Genomic DNA, 27,530 nt, shown 5'->3' on the forward strand with positions numbered 1-27,530 from the left:
CCTATAATTATTTGAGCATCAGTGCTTTCTATTCGCGCCTGCAGTTCTGGTACTTTCCCAACATAGCTACGACATTTTACAAGTGATGGTTCTAGATCTTCGTTCTTCCTGTGTTCGACCTGCACCCTTGAGACAAATGATCTGATGAACAGCATGAGTAACAATCTGCAACTGTTTGCTAATGATGCTGTTCTGTCAGGAAGGTGACAAAGTATAGGATGACTTAGCAAAATTTCTAGCAGTTGTGATGAATGGCACCTTGTTACAAATTCAGGAAAATGTAAGTTAATGACGATGAGTAGGAAAAACAACCCCATAATGTTCAAATACAGTATTGGTAGTGTGCTGTTTGATACAGCTATGTTGTTAAATATCTAGGCATAATGCTGCAACAAGAATGAATTGCAATGAACATGTAATGATGTCGACAGGGAAGGCGGAAGGCAAATGGTCAACTTCAGATTATTGGGAGAATTTTGGGACAGAGTGGTTCATCTGTAAAGGAGGCTGCATACAGAATACCAGTGCAAGTCGTTCTTAAGTACTGCTTGAGTGTTTGCAATCCCCACCAGGTCGAATTAAAGGAAGACATCAAATGAATTCAGAGGCTCAGTCAACACACAAGAATCAGAGAGATGCTCATGAATTGTAATCCCTGGAGGGAAGGCAATGTTCTTTTCATGAAATACTATTGGGAAAATTTATATATCTGGCATTTGAAGCTAACCAGAGAATCGCCAACATACATTCTGAGTCAGCCCCATGAGCCATGGACCTTGCCGTTGGTGGGGAGGCTTGCGTGCCTCAACGATACAGATAGCCGTACCGTAGGTGCAACCACAACGGAGTGGTATCTGTTGAGAGGCCAGACAAATGTGTGGTTCCTGAAGAGGGGCAGCAGCCTTTTCAGTAGTTGCAGGGGCAACAGTCTGGATGATTGACTGATCTGGCCCTGTAACACTAACCAAAACGGCCTTGCTGTTTTGGTACTGCGAACGGCTGAAATCATGGGGAAACTACAGCCATAGTTTTTCCCGAGGGCATGCAGCTTTACTGTATGATTAAATCATGATGGTGTCCTCTTGGGTAAAATATTCCGGAGGTAAAATAGTCCCCCATTCGGATCTCCGGGCAGGGACTACTCAAGAGGACATCGTTGTCAGGAGAAAGAAAACTGGCGTTCTACGGATCGGAGTGTGGAATGTCAGATCCCTTAATCGGGCAGGTACGTTAGAAAATTTTAAAAAGGGAAATGGATAGGTTAAAGTTAGATATAGTGGGAATTAGTGAAGTTCGGTGGCAGGAGAAACAAGACTTCTGGTCAGGTGAATACAGGGTTATAAATACAAAATCAAATAGGGGTAATGCAGGAGTAGGTTTAATAATGAATAAAAAAATAGGAGTGCGGGTAAGCTACTACAAACAGCATAGTGAATGCATTATTGTGGCCAAGATAGACACGAAGCCCACGCCTACTACAGTAGTACAAGTTTATATGCCAACTAGCTCTGCAGATGATGAAGAAATTGGTAAAATGTATGATGAGATAAAAGAAATTATTCAGGTAGTGAAGGGAGATGAAAATTTAATCATCATGGGTGACTGGAATTCGACAGTAGGAAAAGGATGAGATGGAAACTTAGTAGGTGAATACGGATTGGGGCTAAGAAATGAAAGAGGAAGCCGCCTGGTAGAATTTTGCACAGAGCATAACTTAATCATAGCTAACACTTGGTTCAAGAATCGTGAAAGAAGGTTGTATACATGGAAGAACCCTGGAGCTACTAGGTTATGAACTGCAGATTAAAACTGAAGAAACTGCAAAAAGGTGGGAATTTAAGGAGATGCGACCTGGATAAACTGAAAGAACCAGAGGTTGTACAGAGTTTCAGGGAGAGCGTAAGGGAACAATTGACAGGAATGGGGGAAAGAAATGCAAAAAGGAATACACACGTCTCAAAAATGGGATCGACAGGAAGTGCAAAATGGCTAAGCAGGGATGGCTAGAGGACAAATGTAAGGATGTAGAGGCTTTTCTCATGAGGGGTAAGATAGATACTGCCTACAGGAAAGTTAAAGAGACCTTTGGAGAAAAGAGAGCCACTTGTATGAATATCAAGAGCTCAGATGGAAACGCAGTTCTAAGCAAAGAAGGGAAAGCAGAAAGATGGAAGGAGTATATAGAGGGTCTATACAAAGGCGATGTTCTCAAGGACAATATTATGGAAATGGAAGAGGAGGTAGATGAAGATGAAATGGGAGATATGATACTGCGTGAAGAGTTTGACAGAGCACTGAAAGACCTAAGTCAAAACGAGGTCCCGAGAGTAGACAATATTCCATTAGAACTACTGACAGCCTTGGGAGAGCCAGTCCTGACAAAACTCTACCATCTGGTGAGCAAGATGTATGAGACAGGCGAAATTCCTTCAGACTTCAAGAAGAATACAATAATTCCAATCCTAAAGAAAGCAGGTGTTGACAGATATGAAAATTACCGAACCATCAGTTTAATAAGTCACAGCTGCAAAATACTAACGCGAATTCTTTACAGACAAATGAAAAAACTGGTAGAAGCCGACCTCGGGGAAGATCAGTTTGGATTCTGTAGAAATGTTGGAACACGTGAGGCAATACTGACCCTACGATTTATCTTAGAAGAAAGATTAAGGAAAGGCAAACCTACGTTTCTAGCATTTGTAGACTTAGAGAAAGCTTTTGACAATGTTGACTGGAATACTCTCTTTCAAATACTGAAAGTGGCAGGGGTAAAATACAGGGAGCGAAAGGCTATTTACAATTTGTACAGAAACCAGATGGCAGTTATAAGAGTCGATGGACATGAAAGGGAAGCAGTGGTTGGGATGGGAGTGAGACAGGGTTGTTGCCTCTCTCCGATGCTATTCAATCTGTATATTGAGCAAGAAATAAAGGAAACAAAAGAAAAGTTCAGAGCAGGTATTAAAATCCATGGAGAAGAAATAAAAAACTTTGAGGTTCGCCGATGACATTGTAATTCTATTAGAAACAGCAAAGGACTTGGAAGAGCAGCTGAACGGAATGGACAGTCTCTTGAAAGGAGGGTATAAGATGAACATCAACAAAAGCAAAACAAGGATAATGGAATGTAGTTGAATTAAGTCGAGTGATGCTGAGGGAATTAGATTAGGAAATGAGACACTTAAAGCAGTAAAGGAGTTTTGCTATTTGGGGAGCAAAATAACTGTGGATGGTCGAAGTAGAGAGGATATAAAACGTAGACTGGCAATGGCAAGGAAAGTGTTTCTGAAGAAGAGGAATTTGTTAACATCGAGTATTGATTTAAGTGTAAGGAAGTCGTTTCTGAAAGTATTGGTATGGAGTGTAGCCATGTATGGAAGTGAAACATGGACGATAAATAGTTTAGACACGAAGAGAATAGAAGCTTTCGAAATGTGGTACTACAGAAGAATGCTGAAGATAAGATGGGTAGATCACATAACTAATGAGGAGGTATTGAATAGAATTGGGGAGAAGAGGAGTTTGTGGCACAACTTGACTAGAAGAAGGGATTGGTTGGTAGGACATGTTCTGAGACATCGAGGAATCACCAATTTAGTATTGGAGGGCAGCGTGGAGGGTAAAAATCATAGAGGGAGACCAAGAAATGAATACACTAAGCAGATTCAGAAGGATGTAGGCTGCAGTAGGTACTGGGAGATGAAGAAGCTTGCACAGGATAGAGTAGCACGGAGAGTTGCATCAAACCAGTCTCAGGACTGAAGACCACAACAACAACATTTTGAGTAACAACCTCAAAGATAAGACTACAGAAATTAGGGCTCATATGGAGGCATATAGACAGTCAGTTTTACCTCACTCTATTTGCAAGTGTTAACAGGAAAGGAAACGGGTGAAAGTGGAACAAGGTACCCTTTGTCACGCATCATATGGTTGCTTGCGGAGTATGTACTCAGAAGCAAACGTAGATCACAAAGACTGGTTACTTTGGCAAGAGAGACCTGTTTAACAAAGTGGATAGGTGAAGAAAATGACCATTCACAGTATCAACATACAATATTAATGATCTTAGACAACAAATAATGTTTGTTCCTAGACCTATACATGTGTTTGATAAAAATTTCTCATTAAATGCTGCACAATAAACTGCAAATCACTGGTATCCGAATAATGGCAAGAAGGTTCTTCCAATTGTACTTACATGAGGGATATCATGTTACACAAATTGTACCCAAAGATGCTAACATTTTAAGAAGTACAGCTTTAGTCCAGTTATGGCAAAGTGTGGTGTGCCCCAAGAGCCATTTCTGGGGTCTGAATCATTCAAATTACATGTTGGAAGTATAAACACTGCACCCAATAGCAAGGTACCTAGTTATGAGAATGACAACTTTTGTTACTTGGGGTCCAATAACAATGAACTGGTACCACACAATTGTGGTGTATCAAGTGGCTTGAGAAATTACTTCGAAAGTAAATATTTCAAGTTTAAACTTTAGTAAAACAAATCAAATGTACTTTAATCCACTTTAAACAGAATCAACAACCTGATGTAGGTACTGACCATATTGGATAATACAACTGCCTTCATTGGGGGCAGGGAAAGAGCAGGGACAGAGGAGGGTTTGGCAGGGGGAGAGGGGGTGTTGGCAAGAAGGGAGAGAGAAGAGGGGTTGGCACAAAAAGAGTGGGGGGCAGAGGGAGAGAGGGGGTGGAGGGAAAGAGTGGGTGGGGAGGAAGAGGGGGCAGGGAGAAAGAGGGGGTGGGGGAAAGGGGGTGTAGGGAAAGAGGGTTGGGGGGAAAGAAGGGGTGGGGGAAAGAAGGAGCGGGGGGAAAGAGGGGGTGTAGGGAAAGAGGGGGCGGGTTGGAGAGGGGGTGGAGGGAGAGGTGATGGAGGGAGAGGGGGTGGAGGGAGAGGGGACACAGGGAGAGGGGGCGGAGGCAGAGGGAGAGAGGGGGTGGGAAGAGTGGGCAAAAGGGACAGGGCTGCAAGGAAAGAGAGGGGACAGGGAGAGAGGGGCAGAGGAAAAAAAGGCGAAGAGAGCGAGGGGCACAAGGACAAAGAGATGGGGCAGGGAGATGGAGAGGAGAGCAGGGAGACGGAGAGGGGGCACGGACACACAGAGGGGGCAGGGAAGGTAGACAGAGGGGGGGACGGCAGGGAGATAGAGGGAGGACAAGGGCACAGAGGAAGGACAGTGGCAGAGGGAGGGCGTGGGGCAGAGAGGGAGGACGGGGGGGCACAGAGGGATGACGGGGGGGGGGGGGGCAGAGAGGGATGACGGGGGGGGCAGAGAGGGAGGAAGGGGGGCAGAGAGGGAGGAAGGGGGGCAGAGAGGGAGGAAGGGGGGCAGAGAGGGGAGGACAGGGGGCAGGGCAGGGACACGCAGAGGGGGCAGGGCAGGGACATGCAGAGGGGGCAGGGTATGGACACACAGAGGGGGGGGGGGAGAGGACAGGGAGACAGAGGGAGGACGAGGGCAGAGAGGGTGGACAGTGGCAGAGGGAGGATGGTGGGCAGAGAGGGAGGATGGGGGGGCAGAGAGGGAGGACGGGGGCGGAGAGTGAGGACGGGGGCGGAGAGGGAGTATGGGGGCAGGGAGGGGCAGGGGCAGGGAGACGGTTGCAGGGGGAGAGAAAGGGGTAGGGGGAAAGAGGGTGGTAGGGGGAAAGAGGGTGGCAGGGGGAAAGAGGATGGCAGGGGAAAGAGGATGGCAGGGGAAAGAGGATGGCAGGGGGAAAGAGGGGTGCAGGGAGAGAGGGGGTAGGAGATAGAATTCTGTGTGTCCTTGGATGTAGTATCATCTAAAGGGATATTCAAAACAAGAGACAGTGATTATCATCTGACAAGGCATAACACAACAGGTGCAGACAACAGCCTATCACGTGGGGTGCCAGCGTGTGTAACAAACTTATGCAGTACTTAAAACGTTTACACGGAAGCTGCTATGAGGGGTATATTACTAATAAATTTTACTACAGCATTATTTGCTAACTACTACGGACCGTCCCTCAGACTGCTACGACTTGTCTCACATTTCCCACACTCCTGGGAAGTGATATGGACTCTTCTGTGTACCTTCCTATTGGAAGGAAAGCTACAAGTGACAGAACTCTTGCATTTTTGCTGCCATTTTTTCGTATTTATGGGCGTTGAGAGTTCTTACAGATGTGCCATAGAGTTTGTGTTGTTCAGTTGAACATTACTGTTTCTCCATGGCAGGGAAAGGTGCACCTTCTATACAATGTGTTTTTTGTAACACAATGTGGATGTTTGAGAATGTCTCACTGAATCCTCAGATGAAGATTTAGATGAAATGATAATAATCCTGACTTTGAGATCTTTAGTGACCATGACACTAGTTCAGAGCAGGAATCAAAGTAATGACAATGTACAGCTAATGACAAAGGAGAAGCTTACTTTTTTAGTAAGAACAAATGTTTTAGCTGGAGGAAACAGCAATCTCCAGCTAACATAAGAACACAGAAACACAACCTCATCTTGCAGATTCCTGAACTGTGACAGATGGTGAAAAGTCTCAGAGAAAACCCTGCTGTTTTGGAGGTATCGAAACTGTTCTTTATCCAACATATTCTAGATGAAATCAGTCTATGGACAAATCTAAAAATACCCAAGCTTAGAGCATAGAATGTAAATGATCACTTATCCAATCTGCAAGATGTTGATGTCATTGAATTGAAAGCACTAACTAGTCTGAAATAGCACATTCAGCCATTTTCAAATTGGGAAACAAATTGGTTTACAGCTTTTTTGGAACTGATGGGACAGGCAAAGATATTTTCAAATGCACTGTTAGTAAAGAAAGATTTGTGATTTTGTTATCTGCATTAGGATTCGATAACCCACATTACTGGGAGGAGACAAAGAAAGTATACTAGTCAGTGGCAATTTCACACATTTTTCTGTGTTTCATGGAAGACAGTCAACTTTGCTACTCTGTAGTTGCAACAGTCTGTGTTGATGAAATGCTTGTACATTTCCGTGGACGGTTTGTATTTAGAATGTATATGCCAAACAAGGCGGCAAAATATGGCTTCAAAATTCAGTGCTTGACTGATGCTAGTACAAATTACTTGTATATTGCGTACATTTATTCTAGAAAAGGGACACCCTTTCAAACTATGAAAAACATCATGGTGTTCTCACACTGTCTGTTCTTTCACTGGAAAAATCTATTTTCAACAAACATACAAATATTAGAGGTGACAAATGGTATTTGTAAGTAGAACTAGTCAATGAACTTTCGAAAAAAAGGCCTCAAACGGGTCGTTACACCAAAAAATAAATAAATGAATAAATAAATAAAGCGGAGATACTACAGCAATTTCTACCTAAAACGAAACAAGGTGTGAAGACAACTGTTTATGAGTTTACAGAAGGCATGACACTGATTTCCTCTGTGCCCAGGAAGACCAAAGCTGCGTTAATAATCTCTTCCATGTATCGTGCAGTAAAAAATGATCCCGAATCAGCAAAACCTGTGAGCATCATGTTTTACAACACGCCGAAATGTGGTGTGGACTCCTTCAAACAAAAGTTATCTTATTTATCAAGTCACCAGCTGAGGTGACCTTTGGCCATACTCTTTACATTAGCAGATGTTGAGTGTGGTGTGAATTCTTATGTGGTACATAAACCTCATCCAAACGAAGAAGTAATGACATGACTGATCTTCAAAGACTCTAGCAAGAGATCTTGCTGAGGCTCATATGAAGTGAAGACTTTCTACTGGACACTTGCCACCATAGTTGGGACAACACCAGATGAATATTTCGCATACAGGATGGGCCTCAGACACAGAAAGAACTGTTCAAAAAACCAAAAAGATGTGCCTTTTGCCCTCCTCATCTGAAGTGGAAAACAAGATTTCTGAATCAACAGTGTGGCAATTTGATTCATCTGGAGTGTTCTACGAAGGTCTTTGTGAAATGTGTACAGGTTGAAAGTGATTGAAGTAATATTCAGGGCCTCATAAGACTACATGGCCTCATAAGACTACATAAGTAGTTTGTACTCGTTCTTTCAAAAGTAATATGTGGCAAAGTTTCTCCCTGTATTGAATTAAGGAGTTTAACTAGCACTCTACACTGAAACAATGGGCAGTAAACTCAGAGCTGACTTGGCATACAATTTCTCATAAATGAAGTGTGTTTTTCCAACTAGTTCTGTTGTGAAACTGTAATATTATCTTTCTGATGATGCTCTGTGAGTGACCAGTAGAGCCAACTATCTACCGTTATTTTTGTAAAACACAAATTAAAAATATACTGCATATTTTGCAACGTGTTAAGTCTGGCATTGTTTAAAAACATTCAAATTTCAACGAAGTCTACTTCTCAGAAGTGTAATGAATGATAGGAAGTCATGAAAATATACAGGGTGAGCACAAAGTCTTGCCCTGATTATAAAAATTTATAACAGAATAACCAGTTGACATGAGTTACATTTGATGCCATTACATAGGTTAGTGTTAGTAGTTGTTGTGACCAATAGATGGCGCTAGTGCTCCACAACACCAACGTGGTCTGTTAGATCACGTTAGTTGCTGGCAAAATGGTGTCGAAGAAGGAGAAAGCGCAATGTGTGCTTTGGTTTCACAAAACAAAATCGCCCATCAGCATTCAACATAAATTTCGGGCTTCTTATGGACACAGCCCTCCTGATGTTAAATCAACAAAGCGGTGGTATGCAAAGTTTAACGAAACAGGCAGTGTTGAAGATCATCCTCGAAGTGGCAGGCCTCGTGTAAGTGATGCAACTGTTGGTCACGTTTGCAATCGTTTCAACGGAGTCCGTCTAAATCAACTCATCAAGCATCACGTGAACTTCAAATACTGCAAGCAAGTGTAGTGAAGATTCTTGATGAAAGACTTAGGTTTCATGCTTACAAAGTACAAATTGAGCAGGCCTTGCAACCAAATGACTTGCTGACACATGCTGAATTTGCAACTGATATTCTCAACAGGATCGATGGCGCTAACGATTACTTAAATCACATATGCTTTACCAATGAATCCACCTTTCATTTAAGTGGAATGGTGAATAGGCATAATGTCCATGTATGGGGTTCAGTCTCCACATGTTACTGAACAGTTACAGCGAAAAAGTGAATGTCTGGTGCAGCCTCATGCATAACAAGGTTTTTGGACCGTTTTTCATCGCAGAAAAATCCATTACCACTAACATTTACTTAGATGTTTTGCAACAGTTCATTGCCCCACAGTTATAAGTATATCTACCATGGATACTTTTCCACCAAGAAGGAGCACCCCCTCCTAATGGACTATGATAGTATGTGACTTCCTGGATGAAACATTTCCGGATCGGTGGATTGGAAGGAACAGTCCAACACCCTGGGCGACGTCCTCTCCGGACATTACGCCCCTTGACTTTTTTTTTTTTTTTTTTCTGGGGCTATATCAAGGACAGAGCCTTCGTCACACCTGTTGCTGATGTTGACGAACTGAAGGCTAGGATACAAGACGCTGTGGGTATTGTGACAGAACACGTTACGAAACGTCTGGCGGGAACTGGAATACCACCTCGATATTCCCCGAGCTACCAAGGAAGCAAACGTTGAGGTTTACTAATGTAAGTGGTCATTTAAAAAAAAAAAAAACACCACTAGCAACACTAACCTACGTAATGGCATCAAATGTAAATTATTATGTCAAACGGTTATTCTGTAATAAATTGTTATAATCAGGGCAAGACTCTGTGCTCACCCTCTATATTCAGCAAAACACCGGTTATGTATATAAAAAACAAAAAGGTGATCTGAGAGACCCCTCTGTTGTAACTGTGTTCCTGTGTTTTTCCAGTTAGTTCTGTTGAGACTCTGTAATATCCGTAGTAGTAGTTAAAGAATTCCTCTCAGAGGATTGTCTTTATTGCACCATATTATTTGTAAGAATGAAACATACTACGTTTCTGTAACTGTTCCCAAACAGTTACGAAATGAATTGCTGTACAATTGCATCCACAATAATAATAATAATAATAATTTTTTTTTTTGGGGGGGGGGGGGGGGGGGGGAATAAACAAATAGAAAAGCAATAGGGTATAGCAGCAATGAATTCAAACAGGCAAAATGTCCTGTCTCTGGAAAATAGATCAGTTATACCAAGATATTTTGGCATGCATAGCTCACGCTGTTTTGACAGGTATGTGTATTCGGAAAAAGGGAATAAGGGAATAGAAGGAAGACAGCTTGCAGTGACTAATGGGATACGAACCACGCAGTTTGATCACAGCACTGGATGACCTCAGTCTTGTCCAAATGGCCATAACAAACTACGTAGCCTTGTTCTGTGTTGGTCTGACACTAAATCACTTCAATGGGCACCAGCTCATTTGCATCAACAAGTTCATACTGTCCGCTCTGAACTGGACTGGTTTCACACATGCCATTGTCATGGCAACTATTTTCCAGAAATTATACACACTTAGCACTGTGAATCTCACATAATTATGTTTACGCTGAGTGGCAAAATGTAGTGTTTTAAGAGTAATTTCAATTTAAGTTGATCCATAAGTTTTACATACTATTGTAGTGACAACAGTGTGGCAACTATATTTTTGAATAGGATAACTAACAAAAACAATGTGATAGATAGTGGTAATCACAACTCCTATGTGCTGAAGGCAACTTGAATAGTAACCACTACCTCTAGGCTTTAAAGCCAGAGGTACCTTCAGGAGAGTCCACATACCATACCACAACAGAACAATGCCCAAGCACAAGTAGTGAAGCACGTACAAAACTTCTTCAAAAAGTGACAGGTGCCACTGCATCCCTAATTTGCATATTTACCTGATGCAATACATCGAACTTTGTGGTCAGCAAACTACAGGGTTATTACAAATCATTGAAGCGATTTCACAACTCTACAATAACTTTATTATTTGAGATATTTTGAAAATGCTTTGCACACACATACAAAAACTCAAAAAGTTTTTTTTAGGCATTCACAAACGTTCGATATGTGCCCCTTTAGTGATTCGGCAGACACCAAGCCAATAATCAAGCTACTCCCACACTCGGCGCAGCATGTCCCCATCAATGAGTTCGATAGCATCGTTGATGCGAGCTCGCAGTTCTGGCACGTTTCTTGGTAGAGGAGGTTTAAACACTGAATCTTTCACATAACCCCACAGAAAGAAATCGCATGGGGTTAAGTCGGGAGAGCGTGGAGGCCATGACATGAATTGCTGATCATCATATCCACCACGACCGATCCATCGGTTTTCCAATCTCCTGTTTAAGAAATGCCGAACATCATAATGGAAGTGCGGTGGAGCACCATCCTGTTGAAAGATGAAGTCGGCGCTGTCGGTCTCCAGTTGTGGCATGAGCCAATTTTCCGCGGGCTGCCCGCACGCGTTCAACCGTTTCTTCGCTCACTGCAGGCCGACCCGTTGATTTCCCCTTACAGAGGCATCCAGAAGCTTTAAACTGCGCATACCATCGCCGAATGGAGTTAGCAGTTGGTGGATCTTTGTTGAACTTCGTCCTGAAGTGTCATTGCACTGTTATGACTAACTGATGTGAGTGCATTACAAGCATGACATACGCTTTCTCGGCTCCTGTCACCATTTTGTCTCACTGCACTCTCGAGCGCTCTGACGGCAGAAACCTGAATTGCGGCTTCAGCCGAACAAAACTTTATGAGTTTTTCTACGTATCTGTAGTGTGTCGTGACCATATGTAATTGAATGGAGCGACAGTGAATTTATGAAATCGCTTCAATCATTTGTAATAGCCCTGTATTTTCTAACATCCTCCAACATCCACAATTGACATTTGATGAGCATGTGTACCTACTTCATTGAAGCCCTCAACTTCTTCCCAAAGTTTTAACTAGATATCACGGTTTTGCCCTTGCTAATAATACATTATGTCCAGTATCTATTTTATCCAAAAACATCAAGGTCCTGACAGCATTTTGCATGTACAAATGCACTTTACTTAAACCATTCTGCCTCACCAAGTTATAGTGCAATTTACTGCTCCCTTTCCTTATTTATAAATCCCAATTTTTATTGAGTACAAGAAAAGGGTATCTTAGCCTCATGCAAGCTCATGGCTACAGAATGTTTCAAACGTCATGTTTGTTGCTTGGGGAAGCAAGAAAGCGAAGACCAGAGTTTTAGTTTATGACTATGGTATCAGCAACCTATGTATAGTATTTTTTTATGTGCTATTCTTACTCTCTATACTTTAGTTCCATTAGTGCAATTGCACACAGGAACAAAATGCACAAGAAAGACAACAAAAGTAGGATTAGTGTTCCATCAATGGCAACATCATTAAACATGGGAGTGCCTGCAAGGCAAGAGCAAGGATGACTAAGGAAATATACAGTGTCTTTTTGAAGTATCTGAGTACACTGCCGTTTGCGAAGTGGGCAAGTTGGGAGAGCACTTGCCTGCGAAAGGCAAAGATCCCAAGTTCGAGTCTCGGTCCAGCACTCAGTTTTAATCTGCCAGGAAGTTTCATATCAGCACACACTCCGCTGCAGAGTGAAAATCTCATTCTGGAAACATCCCCCAGGCTGTGGCTAAGCCATGTCTCCACAATATCCTTTCTTTCAGGAGTGCTAGTTCTGCAAGGTTTGCAGGAGAGCTTCTGTAAAGTTTGGAAGGTAGGAGACGAGATACTGGCAGAAGTGAAGCTGTGAGGACCGGGCGTGAGTCGTGCTTCAGTAGCTCAGATGATAGAGCACTTGCCCACGAAAGGCAAAGGTCCCAAGTTCGAGTCTCGGTCCGGCACACAGTTTTAATCTGCCAGAAAGTTTCATATCAGCGCACACTCCGCTGCACAGTGAAAATCTCATTCTGGAAGTTTTTCATGACTTTTTAAAATTGTATAAAAAAATTAACATGGTTATTCATGAAGCCAATAAACTATATAACTGGCAGTTTATATTCTACTCCAGAAGTAAATATACAGCCTTGTCGCAGGTTACAATGATAAAACACGGTGTGCTGCCTGTCTACAATTTACCGAAGAATGGCGTTCTATAAATTCAGAAAACTGAACATATTTTGGTTTTCCATAATTAGTGAATATATTTTAATTCTCTTGATAGTTCCCAGCCACAGAAACAGGTTTTGTTACCATTTGATGTGAAAGCTGTAAACGAACAGAAAACAGCAAAATCATGACACACGAACACAGGTCCTGTGGAAACCACCGTCCACTACAACTCTGCACAGGTGCAAATCTGGCAGCTTGGGCGTGACAGAAAATTTTTTCCAGGTAGCATCCTGGCTGCTTGTTGCTACTCCTCATACATCTATCAGCCACACTTCAAGTAGCCAGAAGTGGGAGAAGGCACTGCTCACATGTGACTTCAGCCCTGCACAAGCATGTGAACCCGCTGGCAACTGCTCAAACAATCTTAATTTAAACAGTTGTTACGTCACACTCATCGAAAGGAGTTTGTTGTTTGTTGCATCATCATTGTCCTAAAGCCTTTGACACATTTTGGTGTCACCAGATGCTTGTTTGCACACTATGATTTGTTGTTGTAAATGGTCCATTTTCTTTGGAACTTCAGTTTTATTTTCATGTTTATGTTTTATTGCTGAAGTATTATTCTGCAGTAAAGGGCTACAGTAAAATTCTTTGTTAAAAAGCTAAAGGATAAAATTTTGTCAGATGATACAAACATTAGGGGTCACCTACCAGATCAAACAGTGAATGAATTTCAGCAGTAATATGGTTTAGCAATTAGAAATAATGTAAATAATATGCAGGAAATGAGGCAGGCTATATGGGCAACATATTTACACTGACCATCAACTGATAACAATCCTCTTCATTTTGCTTGTTCAGGTGATCCTACACCTATATCAACATGGTGCAAATACAAAAAATGCTTACATTACTGGAGTTCCTTATCAGCATAAAAATTCTATCACAGTGGCTGTTATGGAAAAAATTAAGCCCATATATAGAGACTTGAGCAAAAATTCAGCTTTGGTGTACATAGATGTTATGTTGCATTGTGAAGTTGATATCTGTGGGATGAATGATGGAAGATGACATATCACTGGATGGATGTCCATAGCTGATGATTTTCTCCATTTGTAATGTCACATATAATATAAATGTTCATAGCAAAAAGAGTAGGAAATGTCGTGTTATTGATAATGATGCAGTAAGCCACAATAAACGAGATGATCTAATTGAAAGAAGTCGTAAAAGGCAAATGTATTGACAACAACATTTTTCTGGCATCATAATGTGAAATATAGCAAGTGAACCGTTTTTCACCCATATAAGTTGTACTCTTATATTTCTGCCTAACCAAAACCTCAAAATCTTGATCTATTCATAATATATATATAAAAAGCGCTGGCAGGTCGATAGACACACAAACATACACCCAAAATTCAAGCTTTCGCAACAACGGATTGGAATGACTCCTCCTTCCCTCTTTCCTGATGAAGCAACCGTTTGTTGCAAAAGCTTGAATTTTGGGTGTATGTTTTTGTGTTTGTTTGTGTGTCTATCGACCTGCCATCGCTTTTGTTTGGTAAGTCTCATCATCTTTGTTTTTAGATATATTTTTCCTACATGGAATATATATATATATATATATATATATATATATATATATATATATATATAAAAATAGAAGGAAACATTCCACGTGGGAAAAATTATATAAGATGATTTGACTTACCAAATGAAAGTGCTGGCAGGTCGACAGACACACAAACAACCACAAACATACACACAAAATACAAGCTTTTGCAACAAACTGTTGCCTCATCAGGAAAGAGGGAAGGAGAGGGAAAGACGAAAGGAAGTGGGTTTTAAGGAAGAGGGTAAGGAGTCATTCCAATCCCGGGAGCGAAAAGACTTACCTCAGGGGGAAAAAAAGGACGGGTCTTTAAATATGTCTGCTTGTGTCTGTATATGTGTAGATGGATATGTGTGTGTGTGCGAGTGTATACCTGTCCTTTTTTCCCCCTAAGGTAAGTCTTTCTGCTCCCGGGATTGGAATGACTCCTTACCCTCTCCCTTAAAACCCACTTCCTTTCGTCTTTCCCTCTCCTTCCCTCTTTCCTGATGAGGCAACAGTTTGTTGCGAAAGCTTGAATTTTGTGTGTATGTTTGTGTTTGTTTGTGTGTCTATCGACCTGCCAGCGCTTTCGTTCGGTAAGTCACCTCATCTTTGTTTATATATATTGACTTACTAAATGAAAGTGCTGGCAGGTCGACAGACACACAAACAACCACAAACATACACACAAAATTCAAGCTTTCGCAACAAACTGTTGCCTCATCAGGAAAGAGGGAAGGAGAGGGAAAGACGAAAGGAAGTGGGTTTTAAGGGAGAGGGTAAGGAGTCATTCCAATCCCGGGAGCGGAAAGACTTACCTTAGGGGGAAAAAAGGACGGGTATACACTCGCGCACACACACACACACACACACACATCCATCCACCCATACAGACACAAGCAGACATATTTAAAGACCAAATATGTCTGCTTGTGTCTGTATGGGTGGATGGATGTGTGTGTGTGTGTGTGTGTGTGTGTGTGTGTGTGTGTGTGTGTGTGTGTGTGTATACCTGTCCTTTTTTCCCCCTAAGGTAAGTCTTTCTGCTCCCGGGATTGGAATGACTCCTTACCCTCTCCCTTAAAACCCAAATCCTTTTGTCTTTCCCTCTCCTTCCCTCTTTCCTGACGAAGCAACCGTTGGTTGCGAAAGCTAGAATTTTGTGTGTATGTTTGTGTGTCTGTCGACCTGCCAGCACTTTCATTTGGTAAGTCACATCATCTTATGAATTAATGAGGGAACAAATTAATGATATGAATTAATGATTATATATATGCTGTCTAGCTATATATTTGGAAATGGCGAAATTGTCATAAAAACCAGGGAAGTAATTTTAAGAAGAGAACTGGAAATATGGTTCCCGCTCATTTCGTCTGCAGCAATTTTAGCTTGTTCTTGGGTTCCTGCCTAACCACATACTCGAAAATTGTGACAACAATGAAAACAGAAAAGCAATTACAAAATCAGTATTGGAAATATGATGACTGATCATTTCACTTGTATTAACTGAAGCTATTGTCTTAGGTTTGCTGCCTAACCACGCACTCAAAAGTCGTGACCGTTGTAAAAAAATGAGAAAGAAATTTTAGGCAGGATTACAGAAAATACAGATGCTGCGCAATTCATTCAGAGTAATTTAAGCAGTGCTGTTAGGAATCCCACATAATCACATACTCAAAAATCTTTACACATACATAATAAACAACAAAGTGTTTTTCACAAACAAGACTACACCTAATAGCTTTATTCAGAATTGTAAACTTTAGAAACAACTTTAATGAACTTCGATGAATAAGCAAATCTCATGGCTCTATTTCCTCCTCCACATATATTCAAATAAGTAGAGTCAAACATATTTCTGCAATGGTTCGTCTCACGAAGTGACCTCTTTATGACCACCAATGTCCCTTCTATCATATCGGTACACACTGCGATTTCTGGGTCTTTGAAAGTTATTGTGTGACTGACTGCTAAGTGGACAAAAGCTTCATCAGAGAGCACTTGTAGGACTGAAAGTAATGGCAATTGTAACACCAGGCAATATATTAATTTCTCTCTCCACTGTACCAAGCAACCATCTGCCGGAGACAAGTTTACTACCTCGTCAGTATTACTACTTCCCAAACAGTGATTCATCAATTTCTACGACAGACTCAACATCTCCCAGCTTTTCCCCATTCTTTACATAGTCTACTACACAAACTTCATGGCAGGAGTTGGTCCAATCCATGACATTGCGATAGGACAAGTGCAGCTCTTTGTAACAGTAAATGTAGTACATTCTTTTATCCACAAACATGTCATTTTCAATATGTTTCCCATGCTCAGTCTACTTTCCTCAAACCAATTTTTTTGTTGAATGCTCATTCGATAAATGTGTAAAGTCTGCATGCATAACTGGTGCAGTCCATAACTTGTCTTTTTGAGCTGCAAGTATCACACTTCAAGAACATTTAGTGCAGAATCTTTCTTTGGCAATGAATCTGTGCTCCATGCACCATCTCATTGTTTCATCCTACAAACTGAAAACAACAATGTTGAAATACAAAACAATACAATCAAGAAATGTGATAATATTCCAATAAATGTAGGATCTAGAAAATTTTTATGACAGTCAGCAACCAACTTTATAATCAATAATACGAGATCTATAAGTTTCAAATTCTTTGCCTCAGTAACAAAACCGGAAATTATCAAATTGCTTCTTGGGCAAAAACAATATGAAACAAGAGGTAATCAAATAGCTTGTCATGCAGAAACAAAATGAAATCATAATTTGCACCAAAACAAACAATTAGAATCTCTGATTCTCACTGTCTATACCGCACATTATCACCCAATTGGCTACGAGCAACGGAAACAAAAACAAAATAAACTGCCAACTTCACATGAGCTAAGTACACTGTAACTTCATTTTAGCTGACCTGGGACATTCTTATCTTCACATGACCGACATTCTTATCTTCACATGACCAAAAAGAGACATTCCAACCTCACATAGACTTGTGTGCTTAAGAATGTATTTGTTGGGGTAAGGAGATTAATATGAAATTAATCCCAATTAAAAATGGCTCAAGGACACAAAATTCATAAATCCGAGGGGTATTGGGAAAGTATGGTCCAAATCACATAACTACTCAAATGTCGCACGAACACTGAAATGTGCATGCGCACCGACTTCTAGCATGCCTCGCTTATGAAATGACTCCATTTGCACTGATATTGTCATAGTGTGCCATTTACAGTGTCAGTTCAAAATGTCTAAAACAGCTGATCAGCCGGCCGACTGTGAAACATAGTCTGTGATTCAGTAATTGAAAGCCAGGAACATTGCAGCAAGAGATATTCATTGACACCTAAGTGATGTGTATGGTCCCAATGTGATGAGTGGCAGCAAAGTGTATAATTGGGTGAAAGTGATGTGAGAATGTCCATGATGAACTGGGATCATGGAGAACATTAGTGGTGTCAGCAGATTTGGTCAAAGCTGTGGACAAAAAGATTTGTGAAGACTGGCGACTCACAATTTCCACTTCAGCACAGAGTTTACAAATGTTGTTAGAATATCTTTGCACAAAATTGTTTCTGGAAAACTGCAATTTTGCAACTTGTGCACACGGGTTTCCAAGCTGCTTCCTGAGAAACACAAAATGGAAAGAATGGCTTTCGCTCTTGATTTTTGGACCATTAATATAAGAAAGTGATAATTTTTTTGAGAACATTCTCATTGGGAATGAGATGTGGGTTTCTAACATGACCCCAGAATCTAAACATCAGACAATGGAATGGTGTCAGGTGACATCAGCAGTAGTCAAGGTCAAGCAATCTCAACACGCAAGATTATGACAATCTTGTTTTTGGATGGACATACGAGTATTGTTAGTCAAGTTTCTGCAGCAAGGGACAACGATAAATGCAGCAGCACTTACTGCACTACCCTGATTAAACTCCGATGTGCATTACAGAATAATGCAGTATGTTCTTCTGACACCTGGAGTTTTGTTGCAGCACAGCAATGCCAGATCCTGTCCTTCCATTGACACCTAAAATTCGATCAGATCTTTTGGACGGGAACAGACTGTTCACACACCTTACAGTCCAGACTTGACACTAAGTGATTTTCACTTGCTCCACTACCCAAAGCATTTTCTTGGTGGCAAGTGCTCCACAACAGATAACGACATGAAAGAACTAGATATAGACTGGTGATCCTCACAGGCAGCAGCTGTCTATGACATAGGAATATAAAAGCTTGTAGAATGTTATGACAAATGTTTAAACATATATGGAAACTATGTAGGAAAATAGAGACATATGTAGGGTACTAAATAAAAAACTCTTTTTAAAAACCTCTGATGATTCATGTTCTATAGGAAATAGGACCTTACTTTCTGCATAACTGTTGTATTATGGTAACAAAAAAGAAACTCTGATTCTAGTTTGGTGAGATAACAATACATGCTGAAAAAAGCTGTCAAATTTTTTAAGTTTTTAGTAGAACACTTCCAGATAAAAAGGTACATAAAGTTATCAAATCTAATATTGGCAAGATATGATGTTCTGGGTCCCCTTAATTAAATTAAGTCTACTTTGTTGTCAATAAGAACTCCTCTCGATCGCCAGGAAACAATCGTCTTGGCCACGCACATATTATATGCCGAACAGTTTGTCACTCAGCATCACAATCACAGCTGGGCAATGTTGTTGATCCGATATGCAGGGTTAGACAGCAAGACTTCCACTATTTTGAGAGAATACCAGATTTTTTATACTGCAACACAACATTATGGAATACGCTGCAACAGTTAAAAAGCAGAAGTACTTAGTGTTAGAGCTGATGAACCCTATGTTGTATCACAGAGTTCTTGCAAGATTTATTCTGTGTCTTCATCTTAGTAGAAGTTCTCAGCTCCTTGCTGGTAATACTGTTGTAAATGTGGTAATTGGTGACTTCTTTTTTGGCAGCATCTAGCTGTAAACACTAATTATGGAAGTATTTGTCAACAATTTGTAGGCCTTTGGGAAAGACAGACACAGTAAAATGTTACTAATTTACAAGGCATTCCTTATGCAGTACGTGTACCCAGGAAATTCTAAACTAGTAACAACAATACTGGTGCCAGACAACCCAGTGCTCTCCTGGCATATATCACATCACCATATAAAAAGTCGATATGAATGAGTAGAACAATGGCCCTCTTAAGGAACATCTGTACAGCAAATTATAGTCTTCAGTGGTGAAAACATATCAGAAGATCAAATACAGTATTTTGATCTTTTTTCTGTCATCCACCATTTTGGTGCCAGCATGGTCACTGACCGACCGAGTTATTATTTCAATCTGCTTACTGACTTTACATATGACAAAAACTTCTTAGGATTATTATTATTATTATTATTATTACTACTATTATTCTTTTGTCGGGTTGGCAAAATTTTATTTTTGAGTTCACTGAAATGCTTCTCGTATTGCTCTTCTTTGACTGATTGGGATATTTCTCTGAGGTACCCTTTGTCTCTGGATACTGTAGAATGACAATATGCATAGGTCTAATGCTTTCTGTGCTGAGAGGATACGGTTGTGGCCTCTCTTGGTGGCTGCTTTATGTTTGTACCCTTGCCAGGAATTTATAGTCTTCTGGTGCTGGCACAGCAGCAAGGTCGTGGTTGGTGGAGGTATACAGAGTGGCAGGGACCACCTACTGTTGTCCAGCTGGCATCTTGGCTGCTTCCACATTAACCTTCAGCACAATGGTCATCTTCTGTATCAATTACTCAACCATGCTCATCCCAGATTCAAACACCTTCAAAAGTATCGTGACCAGGCTGCTGGTATCACCACTTCTCAGGGCATTGTCATAGTTGTTGGTGGGTGCTGAGTTATATAGAGGTCAGCAGCTGCAGTGCGGCCACTGTTGGCACCATCCATGATGTCGAAGTCTCGCCTGGCATTTTCTATGCAATGATGATGGAGACTACTGCCTGTTCCTCCTCCTTTCCTGTGTGAAGGTCACCCCACACTTCCAGCTCGTGTGGGTTGTCCATCTGCAGTTGCAGAGTAAGCTTTCTGGTGCATGCACACTCTCTTCTATGGTTTGGAGTGACCATGGCTGCTATATCTGCGGCCAGCATCTGTGGCAGTGCTTTACCAATGACTTCGTCCACCTGTCTCACACAGTGACATGCATTACAGTGCAGGTATCTATCTAACCACTTCTTTGCATTGCTGGCTTCTTGTTCCTGCCTGGGTTGCAGATGACAGTCAAGCGGGCTGCCTTCACCTTCTGTGGTGCCTTGTATGGTATTACATGTTGGCAAGATAGGCCTAACAGCTTTGAATTTCCTGCACCTGTAATAACTTGTCATATGCTTCCCTCCACAGTTCGCATATGTCAGCAAATCTTCTCTACGAGGTGTACATTGCGGGCCTGGATGGGTGCCAGCTCACATCACGCGGACATCATGCATCGAGAAGTGGGGTGCCACGTGCCCAGTGCACTGGCATTTGAATCATTGTGATGACCCTCGCCGTAACTTCAGTTTCTCCACGGTGACCATCTTATTAGCCACCAGGGTGACACAAAACAACTTCCAATTCTCGGGGTTATCTGTGCAATGGCCTGCAGGAGAGATCCATTGTTGCCTGTGCCTGAGGATTTTGTGTGCACCACAGTGCGCACACCGAACCCAAGGTCTTCAAAGCTCTTCTTTAAGGTGACCTGGCATTACTGTCCACAGGAAGACCTAACACAGCCTCGACCACCTGTCTAGATGCGTGGTGTGAATGTAAAAAGGGCCAAAAGTGTGTGGCTGCTTCACTCTTCATGCCACAGTATCTTTGTCATTGTGAAGGTTGACGTGCTCTAGGTCCTTTCCTGATAATTTTAGAATGATGTCAGATTTGACCCATTGTGAGAACTGTTGCAGGAAACAGTAGTAGTGTCTGTCACTTGAATGACAATCTGCGGTGGTCTCAGCTTCCGCTCAGCAGGCTATGGGCCAAGGGTATTGGAACCACGATCTCCATCTGCAGTGCCTGCTAGCGAGAGAGTGTCATCTTCATCAGCAAGAACTGCAAATTCGCTGCCAGTCACTGCACTGCAGCTCAATACAACTCTCTCCATCCAAGGGTGACTGTGTCCAACTTGCTTGACTGGTTACCAGTGTAGACAAGCCTCGCTTATAGACCAAAATTTTCGTCTTACATCCTTTGTTGGCTGGCAGAATGACATGTTTTTCAAAAGCCACATTAAAGGTCCCCTACCCCCAATTGGATAACTGCATTAGGTTAGTGGCACACAAGTTGCCAACATGCCATCCAATCGATAGATTTGTACTTGGCCATTCAGCCACACACAATTGTTATTATTGCTGCTGTGTCATTTACAGCACTCCAAAGCAAAAAGTGTGCTCTTTTAACAGGTTATTAGATGTAGCCTAGATGATATCTTCTCACATCTCCCATCCTTTCCTTATGCCATCTTCTCTTGGAGAAGCAGAATATTTGCTACAATCAGTTGAAATTTAAAACAGAGCTCCTGAAGCCTCTCATTTATTTATCAAAATTATTTTTCTCCAGCAGAATATGTTATTTCTTACTATAAACTTTCAGTTCCCTGTAACTATCAAATTTTCTTTGTCTTTCAAATATTTTATTAAATGCCCAAGTCTACTTCCCATCTTCACCTTTTCATATGGGCATGTAAAGTTAGTCGATTTGTCGTCTTTACATTCATTTCACTCTTCAAAAACATACTTCTGTTACTGCGTAGTTCATAGTTAACAACTGACTGTTATCCACCTTACCATTCATAAAAAAATCAGCAACTGCTGCACATGCCATTGCATTTTACCCTCATTTCACCTCGTTATGAATTTCTGTACTTCCATTTCACCTTCCTACTCTACATTTATTATAAAAATGGATACATGTATGTATGTTCCACATCTCCTCCTAAACCAATGGATTGATTTCAACTAAACTTGGTACAACATCAGTTACTATCTAGAAAGAAGAACTGAGGATAAGGAACACGTATCTCGTAAGGAGGTTGGAGGTGGTGGTGAAACCAAGGTGACGGATAGACAGAGAGAGGTGGTAGGAGAAAATGTATGGAGAGAAAGGAAGGAGGAGGTGGAAACACTGGGTGGGGAGGTGAAGGCGGGTAGACAGGGTGAGGAGGAGAAGGTGTAGAGAGAGAGAGAGAGAGAGAGAGAGAGAGAGAGAGAGAGGAGGGATTGGAGGTGGATAGAGAAGGGGCTGGAGGAGATGGACAGAGAAGCAGAGGCAAAGGTGGACATGGAAAAAGAGAGGGAGAGAAGATGGACAGAGAGAATGAGGAGATGTAGAAGACGGAGAGGGTAGTGAGCAGGTAGAGAGGGGAGAGGATGTGAGTAGGCAGGTGGAGAAGGGAGACGGTGTGAGTACGCAGGTGGAAAAGGTAAATGGTGTGAGTACGCAGGTGGAAAAGGGAAATGGTGTGGTACGCAGGTGGAAAAGGGAAATGGTGTGAGTATGCAGGTGGAGAAGGGAAATGGTGTGAGTAGGCAGATAGAGGATGTGAGTAGGCAGGTGGAGAAGGTAGAGGATGTGAGTAGGCAGGTGGAGAAGGTAGAGGATGTGAGTAGGCATGTGGAGAAGGGAGAGGGTATGAGTAGCCACGTGGGTGTGAGGAGACAGGTGGATGAGAAACATGGTGTGATTAACCATGTGGAAGAGGAAACAGAGAAATGCAAGGAGGAAGGTAGATTAATGGATTCCCCACTACCCCAGGGAATGGGGATGAGAAGGGGGTGATTAAAGTTGTTTTGATGTAATCTTTTTATATTTCTTTCCTGTATTTAGTTGACTTGGAATATTTTAAAAGTACGAATCACACTTTGTCTCTTATTTGTGCTGTACAGTGTGTCAACCAGGTCACATGAATGAGCACTGCAATGAGCCAGTGTTTATGTCTGCATGTTTTGGGACCAAATATTACACTACATGGCTAAAGGCCACAGGTAAATTTAAGTTCCTCCCTGGAGTCATACTGTGCAGAGATTCAGACATATATGTGTGCAATATGTAACGTACGTACACACACACACACACACACACACACACACACACACACACACACACCAAGATGACACTGTGCATTTGGTCTTCCTTTTTCCAGATGTGGCAGCCTGGGTGCATGATGAATTAATAAATGCCCAACACATTTATTAATTGCAGCATTTAGTACAATTCAGTGATGTACTGATGTCTACCTAAACACCTGCATTTATTAGGATTGGCATTGACTGACAGAGTTGTTGGATGTCCTGCTGAGGGATAACATGTCAAATTCTGTTCAATTGATGCGTTACATCCTCAAAATTACGAGCTGGTTGGAGGGCCCTGCCACAATGCTTCAAACATTCTCAACTGGGCTGAGATCAGGCGACCTTGCTTGCCGAGGAAGAGTTTGGCAAGCACAAAGACTAGCAGTAAACTTTTGCTATGTGCAGGCGGGCATTACCTTGCTGAAATGTAAGCAGAGGATGGCTTGCCATGAAGTGCAACAAAACAAGGCATAGAATATTGTTGACATACCACTGTGCTGTAAGGATGCCACGAATGACAACCAAAGCAGTCTTGCTATGAAAAGAAATAGCATCCCAAACCACCACTCCTGGTTGTTGAGCTGTGTGGTGGATGACAGTCACGTTGGTATTCCAACGCTGTCTGGGAGTGTCACCAAACACATCACTGCTTGTCATCAGTGCTCAATTTTAAGTGGGACTCACCACTGAAGAGAATTTACTCCAGTCAATGAATTTCAGGCTAGAGATGTGTCTGGAGATGCCCCGAACATTGGTAGGATACAAACCTGACTGTCTCCAGCCGTACGACCCGACAACCCGGAGTGACAGACTGGGGTGCTATTTCTTTTCATGGGGAGCAGGACCCTTTAGTCATCATCTGCAGCACCCTTACACTAAAGCAGTATGTCAACGATATTCTGCACCTCATTTTTTTCCCCTTCATGGCAAGCAACCCTGGGCTTACACTTCAGCAAGATAATGCTCACACACACAGCAAGATAATGCTTACGCAGAAATACGGCGAGAGTTTCTACTGCTTGTCTTCACACTTGCCAAATCCTATCTTGGCCAGCAAGGTCACTAGATATAGTGTGTCTCTTCTAGACTGTCACATGCCATTTCTCTAGTATTTCTACAGAAGGTTTCAATTTTGTTTTGTAATATCTGAGTGGCACAACTGCAAACAAAGACTGCTATTAAGATGTTTCATACAACATCCCATGTCATCAGAAAATGTTCCGTTTTGGTTTCCCTTATAACCCAAATGTTGATTAAATCATGCTGTTCCAATTCACGTGCCCATTCGCAGGCAACTATGTGCCTGGGACACCAGTGGACAGGAATGGGCAAACAGCTGACACATGGGCAGTCTTGCAGCTGGGCCATAGTGTATGCAATTGTACTGCACTGGCTCAAGTGCATGTGGGCAAGTGTGACTAAGCAGCTTGTGCATGCACATAACATGCAGTAGGGCTGCCTGGTCTGTAGCCCACACTATCTACATCAGGCTGAAAACTTGGTAAGGAGCACCCTTAACCTACAGAGCAGTGTTGGAACAGCCTGGTCCAAACTGAATCCTTATGAGGTCAGCTGATACAGCAACATCAAACTAATGTGATCGGTTGTCAACAATGCAAGTGTCTGTTAACACCAACTAAAAAACCTGTATAATACCCAGTATTTCCAGCTATGACTGAATGTGGTTGCCATGTTGCACCAAACTTTCTTCACACTCTCATTTACAATTTTTGTGATGAGGCTTAAATGTCACTGTTGCACAGCTTGGCTACTATTCTTTCTAGCAGCAGGAACACCAACTTTTCATTGAGTTTTGTAGTCATTGCCAATAAATATTCATGACTGAATATCACATAAGACTGACCTAAGTTTGTTCTGTTGACTGGGTGCATCAAATTACAATTTTGAAATATTTTATTTACATTTAGTGCTAAAACACCTACAGAAGTACCACAGCAAAAATACCCAACAGCCCTTAGAAGTTACACGTATTATGTCTTTCGTGAAACTATTAATGTCTCATCTGAAAATAATAACAAAATGGAACTTACACAATCTTTTGTTCCAGATGAGTTATGTAGTTCCAAATCAGAAAGTTTTATCCCATCGAGGGCACTAAAGCTATTTGGGAAACTCAGTTGTGCACCGTTCATACCATTCTGGTACTGATCGTTCCAGTCAATTGCTGACAGACAGCTGCCATTGTAAAGAGAGTATAAGCTGGGCTCCCTGAAAGCAAACAAATGAAAAACTAATTTTAGGACATTCAAAATGTGATACAGATATGTGAATTGCTACCCAAGATTATCATAATGGTCAAACAAACTAAATGAAAACTGTTTTGACAGTCTGCACAAATAATCTAAACATTCCTGTGGAGCTGTCAGTGAAGTAAAATTAGATGACATAGATAATACAAGAGGTAGTAGAATTATGCGATACAGTGCAATTTAAACTGTTATAAATGTAAAGCAGACACAAGACTGTTATGGTTTAAATACTTACATATTGCTAGAAACAAATTTAGGAATGAAGACAAATTTGTTTAGGTTCATTCTATGCATCTAAAGTGACACATACCCCAATGGTTAGTGTGCCCACTGCTTCCCGCTATCTTGTCATTCGAAACTTTGAATATAATTACACCAAGTTTTTCAGGTATTTATGACAGTAGAACAATACTAAATAAAAAAGTCAAGCAGGAAACAGCAGTTTGATTACCAATGTTGCCAGACCTCATAAACATCACATAAATTACATGTGCGAACCATAGCTGTCATTGCAAATCAGCAGTGCTTAAAGCCCTGTATATATAGGAAGTAGCAACAACCTTTTACCTGTAGATAGCCGACACTGCATCCTGCTGTTGGGCAGTTGAATCTCATGTGGTACTCAGCTGCCATTTTTGAGCTAATCGAATCAAGTACGTGTATTGCAGAAACGTACTGTTTCCTTAACTATGTAAATCTTTTGTGTAATACCACATGATTTTTTTAATTAACTAAAGAACTTAGTAATTTGCTTTTGTGGTATGGATCTGAAGACTAGATACAGCAATTTTGTATTTAAATTCCTGTGGTGCACCAAGCTCATATTTCTGTGCCTGGGGAAAATTTTAGTTAATTTGCATCTAATCATGTTTAATATAACATTTTTTATGCTTTCTTTTATATAATCATCAATAAACTGTAAAATTCTATCATTTCACCCAATAGTGCACTTATAAAATCATTTTACTTTACCAACAATTAGTGCTAATAAGCATCAATTGTGCCAGTGTAGTTACAGTGTAGGGCGCAGGTTACATGGGTTTCATATTTGATGATCTGCAGAGTGAGTGTGTGTGTGTGTGTGTGTGTGTGTGTGTGTGTGTGTGTGTGTATGTATGCATGCGCGCGCGCACGTGTGAGCACGCGAGACCTCATCCAATCCTATCCGCTTTTTTTATACAAGCTATTCAAGATCCCACAAGAGGAAATAAATGTGGAATGTCACAGTGTGTGGTTGCACACCATACGGAGAAAGGACCGTTTCCATTATGAATCAGCTACACTTTGTGTGGTAAGAAACCACACCCATGTAAAATTGCTGTACAGTATAACCTTGTTAACATGAATTCGAAGGGACAGAAAAATCAAGAGTTTATGTTAAAAATTCATGTTAAGTACAAGTACTTACAACTTGCACTATTTTCTTAAGTTCAAGCATAGTTTGCTGACATTCACAGGAATGAAAGTATCATGTAATTTCACAACCAATTGTAACTATAGTGTCCATAAACCCAGCAGTGACAGCAGATGTTGAAGCAAATCATTCTAAACTGTCCTCTCTGTAAACATCTC

General features: G+C 41.4%; 1 protein-coding gene across 1 annotated transcript in view; it reads right to left on the minus strand.

The window, feature by feature from the left end:
* Positions 1 to 27,530, minus strand: part of LOC126484568 (uncharacterized) — a 246,590-nt gene that overhangs the window by 89,737 nt on the left and 129,323 nt on the right. Inside the window, exon 4 of the mRNA XM_050108132.1 lies at positions 25,740 to 25,917. Coding sequence (XP_049964089.1) covers positions 25,740 to 25,917 — 178 coding nt within the window. The remainder of the gene's footprint in view (positions 1 to 25,739; positions 25,918 to 27,530) is intronic.

Source organism: Schistocerca serialis, chromosome 1 (assembly GCF_023864345.2).
Source record: "Schistocerca serialis cubense isolate TAMUIC-IGC-003099 chromosome 1, iqSchSeri2.2, whole genome shotgun sequence".
Taxonomy (NCBI): domain Eukaryota; kingdom Metazoa; phylum Arthropoda; class Insecta; order Orthoptera; family Acrididae; genus Schistocerca; species Schistocerca serialis.